The 6569-nt window shown below is 43.2% G+C and overlaps 1 protein-coding gene across 1 annotated transcript; it reads left to right on the plus strand.

Annotated features, from left to right (window-relative positions):
• Positions 1–47: 47 nt before the first annotated feature.
• On the plus strand, positions 48–5615 carry kansl2 (KAT8 regulatory NSL complex subunit 2). The gene is made up of 10 exons (XM_085918891.1): positions 48–190; positions 1384–1644; positions 1926–2098; positions 2244–2361; positions 3355–3518; positions 3596–3759; positions 3986–4082; positions 4872–5125; positions 5214–5405; positions 5472–5615. The coding sequence occupies exons 2-10, from the start codon at positions 1385–1387 to the stop codon at positions 5514–5516; spliced, it is 1467 nt and encodes a 488-aa protein (XP_085775017.1). The 5' UTR covers positions 48–190; position 1384; the 3' UTR covers positions 5517–5615.
• The last annotated feature ends 954 nt before the right edge of the window (positions 5616–6569 follow it).

Below are 6569 nucleotides of genomic sequence, written 5' to 3' on the forward strand. Positions count from 1 at the left end.
GACAAAAAAAAAAATAAACAAACGGTTTGCCATTTTTTTTATTGGAACAAGTGAGGTAAATGTAATGAGACACTTGGACCAATTGGAGTTCGTGGGAGGCGGGCTCTAGCCAACTGCCTTGCTGTTGGAAAAGTGCGGCTCGTCTTCATTGTGCTTCAGCTGCCTGGTACAGCAGATCCTCAGAGCAGAGGTACGTGACGTACTTATTAGCTTTAAATAAACATATTAACTCGTTTTACTGTCACGGATACACTTATCGCCTTTCATAAGATGTTACTGAGCTTCACAGGCTTAGCAAAACGCAAAATGTTGGCTGCAAGGTGAAGACAACAAGCTTTAGCTTAGCTACGATTAGCAACTCCCAGACAAAGATGGCGCTGCCGCCCGAGAGTGACGCAGTCTTTAAAAAAAACCAAAACAACTTTATTTACAAGTTGCTCACGTGCAGTAAATTCAAAACAAGGGTAAAAAAATGTAGTATACAAAGAATAGAATCGTTAAAATATTAACTGATAAGGGATAAACAAGCCAGGGTACAAATATCCGTTTTGAAGCATTTTAATGAAAATGGTTTGACGCATTTAGAGTGACATAGATCATAAAGACGGACCGAAACGCGGCGTGCTTGGTCGGATCTAATGGGAGAAACCAGCGAGCAAAACACACAAATTCTCGTTTTAATTAATTTTCTTGTTTAGTATTCATGAGTCTTCAACGCCTTCCTACGTTTGTTGGCATAATCTGAAGACGTCTATGTAAAACCGACACGCTAAACTTATTGCAAACTTCTGCATAGGTGCCCTTCCAATATAAAGTTCAGGTATAGGGCGGCCAATTCAGTGATTAGCCATCCCTTGATGGGGAATTGAATGGGTACATCAGAAACGTCATTGTATTCTAAACAATGTCATTTAAGGTCCTGAGTGGTCACTTACCGCGAGTCCCCCGACAAACGTGCAGGATTTTAGTGCACCTGCCGTCTTACTACTGGGTTAGAAAAATAGCCACCAAAATAACTCTTATTTCAAAACAAACTAATCACCATTGTACCAAAGCCAATATACAATCATATATATGTCTGGAGTTAATTGTGGAAAGCTTTAAATAGCCCCAATGTTACAGAAAACATAATGCAGGTATAATTAAAAAAAAATTCGGGGGTAATTTGGTCATTTATTGTTGCACCTCTACTATCAACACAATTTATACCCTGTACATTCCATGGCAGCATGTGATTAACTGGATACAAGATAACAGACAACAATGCTTTAAACGACCATGGGTTCTTTGAAAGGTGTTATGGAAATGAAATGTATGGATTTATTTTTGCTATTTTTGATCTTGTCCATCCTAAGATGCACATTGTTATGAAACTCTTTGCAGCATGGCGATGAACAGGATTCGAATCCACGTCTTGCCGAGCAGCCGCAACCGACTGACACAGCAGCCGACGCGTCCGCAGGAGGCTCAGACTTGCGCCTTCCTACAGCGGCCGTGCTCGCAGCCCCGCCTGGATGGCTTGGAGTTCTGCATTAAACACATTCTGGAGGACAAAAGCGCCCCCTACAAGCAATGCAATTATGTGTCCGCTAAGAATAGCAAACGCTGCCCCAATGCTGCTCCCAAGCTCGAGAGGAAAGACGGGTAAGCGGAACAGGAAAAGTGACTTATAGACTTATAGAAGTACAAGTAACAAAATGTATTGTTTGAAAATGGCACTAATAAATAGAGTACAGATTCAAAGTAGTTTAAGTCATATATGGGCTGTGTTGAGCAAATTATTTACAAATTGTAGTCAACTTTCCCAAAAAAGTTACAAGGGAAAGTAATTTTTGCATGACTTTTTCAAAAATGTTCAATTATGGAAAATAATTCTGCATTTCTAAGTGTGATCTAACCACAGCTTTCTCACTTTTTTTTGTTAGTGTGACATTCTGTGCCGAGCATGCCCGCAGGAACGCCATGGCCCTTCGTGCTCAGATGAAAAAGGCGTCGTCCGGTCCGTCACCAGAGATGCTCTTGTCCCAGCTGAGCGGATACAGCCGTGCCGAAACGCGTGGCCTCGATAGAGGTCACTCCGAAGCCAGTCGTATTCTCGGTAAACGCTTTTGTATCCCATGTGGTGACAAGTTTTGCCACGCTTTGTTTCTACATTTCAAAAGATTGCTCTCCTTGATTTTATTTTTTTTGTCCATATTATTATATTGTGTTTGTGATGGCAAGATGTCATGTGTTTTGACCAGATGAGGACAGTCCAATGAGCGAGGAGGAGCAGGGTCCGCTGGCACTGGACCAGACGTGGAGAGGCGACCCTGAAAGTGAGGCAGACAGCATTGATAGTGACCATGAAGATCCTCTCAAGTAAGAGTTTAAATCCCACCCGTGTTTTATTTCCTCTATTGCCAAGCAGAGCCCTGAACAGGACAGTCTCAGAAGCTAATGTTGCCTAGCGGCACATTTTTTTTTACGACTGAATCTTTTGAGAAGGTGAATGTTTCTTATGCTGCTAAAATTAGTCACGCACATTGAGCAAAAGGAGTCAAATGAAACCCCTCGCTATTTCCATGAAAACCATGACCCATGAAAAATGACTGCTGACCAAAATGTTTAGAATTGCCCATGTTTGAACTGGTAATGTACCACAAAAACACTTGATTATGATTTTTTTCATATTTTAGAACCTTATGCTTAAATGCATTTTGAGAGGATTTGATTTTGGAAAAAAAATGCATCACACTTGCAAGGGTGCTGATTTGCGTCACTTAATCTCCACCTGTCAAAATACCAATGACTACTTTCCTACTTGAAATTTTATTATGTTTACTTGACACAGTAGAACATAGGTACTCCCTTTTTTTTTCAGTGCATACGGGAAATAAACTCCGTCTTCAGTTTGGTCATCACTGACTACCATACATTAATTTTCAAGAAGCTAATAGCAATCCAGGCCGTTTTCTGCATCACCTTGAGAAGTTTACCGACCTGCTTGTCGGACCTCTCCTGGACTTTTCTGTCATTACGCTGTTTGCTGTTAAGCCAGCCAGCCAGCCATCAATATGTTCATCAGTAAAAATAGTGAGGTTAGATACATTTGAATAGTTTTTTTTTTTTTTTTAATGAATCACTGTAATGCTTCCTTCTGGACCATAGACGTTCACACGTAGATGAAAATCCGCTTAATTTTTTGCATCGTTCATGACTCTCAGACCTCTGAAAAAGATTTTGGGAAGATGATGCAACACCGGTGGTTGCTTTTGAGAAGTATTAAAAGCTTTTCATAGGGCCGGGGGGATTGGCGTGCGCTCACATTGTGATGTAACGGCTGGCGCTCTGTGACGTATTCTGCGTGCGCAGACATGCTGGCGTGTACACGGCAGAGGAGGTGGCGCTCTTCACTCGAGAGAAACTCATCAAGCTGCAGTCTCTCTACATTGACCAATTCAAACGTCTCCAGCATCTGCTCAAGGAGAAAAAGCGCAGATATCTACACAACCGCAAAATTGAGCACGAAACCATCGGTAAATATTGAGTTATCGCCCATCACTGTCTCGCAAGATGCCGCCGGCCCAACTGTGTGTTTGGTTTTCGACAACAGGAAGCAGTCTTCTGACAGGAGCCGAAGGCCTGTCCATGAAGGAGAGGGAGAACCTGAAAAAACTCAAGGCTCTACGTCGTTACCGTCGTCGCTACGGCGTGGAAGCTCTGCTCCACCGCCAGCTGAGAGAGCGAAGACAGACGGTGACCGAGGGGGGTCCTCAGGTGCTCTCCACTGACTGAGACGCATAGCAACACCTGCCAGGGCAATCTCATATATATTTTTTAGACAATCACATCATGTGTTTTCATTACCCACAGTGGCAAAAACAGCGTCTTGTTGAAAAAGATTAGAATCCAGTTATGCCTCCATTCTCCAAGCTTTATTGTCCCATTCTGAAGTGGAAAAAACAAACAAAACAATTGACTGATGCCGTTTCCCATTTTGTAGGCGTATACACGAGCAGTGCAGGAGAAATGCATTTCCTTGGTGGATGGAAGTCGATGCTCGAATCCCTGCCTTCCTCTGACACGCCACTGTGTCTCCCGTATCCTCTCAAAAGTCTGGAAACTTTTGGCCCCATTATGACCGGCTGCTTGCAGTAGCTTCTGGTGCTTGAATGGGAGCCCACATGAAATCCTTCCTGTGGTCTGTTGGTTGACCCTCACTAAACAAAGGGATAACCAACTCAATAGGAAGGAACAAAGTCTTTTTTTCTTCTTTGCTATGTTTTCACATTAACATGCCATAAGATATTTGAGAAGTTCCATCACTTACCACACACAGTAAGACCCTTTTGCCATCACAATGACGACTAGAATTGAATCTTCTGCCAGCTAGAGGAAGAATATTTCTTCAGCAATGTGACCAGATTTCCCCAAAATAATGAGTCACTCAAATGCTGGGTCCGGTTGAAATGGCCATGTCATCTTTTCAACATGGGTCCTGAAAACATTCACTCAAATCTTTTTGTAGTGATAAGGAAGTCAAGAAGGAGTATTTGGGAATGATGTCACTGTGTTTCCAATCATTTGTGACTGCCTAATTTTAGAGATTCTGGAATTGAGTCTTGGGTGGGGCGGTTGACGTTTTTGTGTGATTTTGGCTGAGAAAGAATCTGGTTTGAAAAACAAACAAACAAAACCTCCAAATTCAAGAAAAACAGTACAACATATTCATCATTGAGCTCTTTCTGCTTTTGTTTGCCATTCATATTTGGGGGGGGGGGTCTTTTACCACCTGTGATCAAATGGTTTGTGAAGTCACAAGGTGGCTGTCAGGCTCATGGCACGATTCTGTTGTCAACTGTTCAGCTAATCCTTAACGTCACACTCAGACATTTTCCAGGACAGCAACCAGGTTCTTTTCAAAAGTTGTCCGGGCACCAAGGACGTCCCGTGCGAGCGTACGGTGCACATGGGCCAGTCGGACGATCCCCGCTGCCCTCTTCACCTCCCCCTCCCGACACCCATGTACAGGCCGGAGTGGGAGCCCCCCCAGCAGGAGCATCCCAGCCCCGCCGCCAGAGAACTGTACCTGAGCGCCGCTGAGCTTCGGCCCACCGAGAGCCTTCCTCTGGAGTTCAGCGATGTGCGTGGAACGGCGTCCCCAAGGGGACATCGAGGAGTACCCGTTGCCGTCTTCTGCCTTTTAATGGGCCCATCCGCCTCTTCTTTAGGACCTGGACGTGGAAGGAGACGGGATGCAGGGGCCGCCGTCCCCCCTGCAGTTCGACACCGCGTTGGCCCTGGAGGACCAGACCATTCGGGCCATTGCCGAGGCCCCGATGGATCTCCTAACCGCCGACGACCCGGATCAGGTAGACCTGGACCCGTCAGGACAGGACGACAACGACATTGCGGATGAGCAGGTTTTTTGGGTCGGCTCGCTTCCGAGCCTTTTCGTCTCAAATGACCCGGTCGTGTTTTTCCTGCAGGTGGCGTCCGAGGCGTTGCAAGCCAAAGAAGACGCGCCCAGATGATTCTTTGTTTTCCAATCTGCAGCTATTTGGAATATTTTCAACTGTTCACTGACTGCTCCTTGATTGGTCCTGTTTACACGCATTAAACTGCACTCATCCTCCTCCTGTTTGTCATTAATTGGGGTAGAAAATGTTTTTGATATTTACTGGCCACAGGAATAAAGCCAAAAACTGCCAGTAATTGGCACAAATTGTTTAGAATGATTCATTTAAGCAGTAAATATACAACAGATTGAAATCCATTTTAACATTCCAAACGCATCTTACAAACATCAAATGGCTTACAGCAGTTTTTATTCATTTGTTTTAATGCACAATTGGCTTTCTCAAAATTTGTGCTAACAACCCAAACCGGGGATGGGGAATTCAGACCGAGAGAGCTGCTTGTCCTACCTGTTATAGAAAATTACCTCCTTCACACACATGGTTCAAATAATGAACAGTGGATTGAGTCCAGGGTTTTGGAATTCGTGTCAGAGCATCCTGCATCGAGTTTCACATGTTCTCCCCGTGCCTGTGTGTTTTTTTTTTTGTTGCAGAATTGGCTTCCTCCACTTCCAAAAAAAATCACAAAACACCAGCTTCACTGAGGACTGTAAATTGTCCATGGAGAGTAGGGCTGTCATTATTGAGTATTTTTAGAAGCAATGATTCCACTGATGATTCAATAATCAAGGAAATGTGTTTTGCATTAACATTTATTGCAGTCATTTTTTTCCCCTGATAAAATGATTCTGTAATTTTGTAAGATCTGTTGTCTAAATGATAGTCAAAATACATTGTAATTACTATTTGTCGATTAATGATCAAACATTGATTGATTAATAATCAATTGATTCATTGATGCTAATCCAATTGAATGTAAACCGCTAATATGCGGGCATGCATTCCTATGATGACGTCATTACATGAGGAAAAACTCGCGGAAAATAATTCAATATTATTTGTTGGCTCGATTGACAGTAATTTTTTTGAATAAAACAAATGTATTCGATTCAAACTAATCATACTTGGATCATGTTGCAGTGTTGTCGCAGTGCCAAACAAATGCAA

The sequence above is a fragment of the Syngnathus leptorhynchus genome, chromosome 1 (genome assembly GCF_054491065.1).
Source record: "Syngnathus leptorhynchus isolate UIUO chromosome 1, UIUO_Slep, whole genome shotgun sequence".
In the NCBI taxonomy this organism is placed as follows: Eukaryota; Metazoa; Chordata; class Actinopteri; order Syngnathiformes; family Syngnathidae; genus Syngnathus; species Syngnathus leptorhynchus.

Excerpts from the sequence above, each read along its gene's own strand:
- kansl2 (XM_085918891.1), top strand. The coding sequence starts at position 1,385 with ATGGCGATGAACAGGATTCGAATCCACGTCTTGCCGAGCAGCCGCAAC. Across the intron at positions 3,519-3,595 it reads AATTGAGCACGAAACCATCG|GAAGCAGTCTTCTGACAGGA; the intron begins GTAAATATTGAG and ends TTTCGACAACAG. Across the intron at positions 3,760-3,985 it reads TGACCGAGGGGGGTCCTCAG|GCGTATACACGAGCAGTGCA; the intron begins GTGCTCTCCACT and ends CCCATTTTGTAG.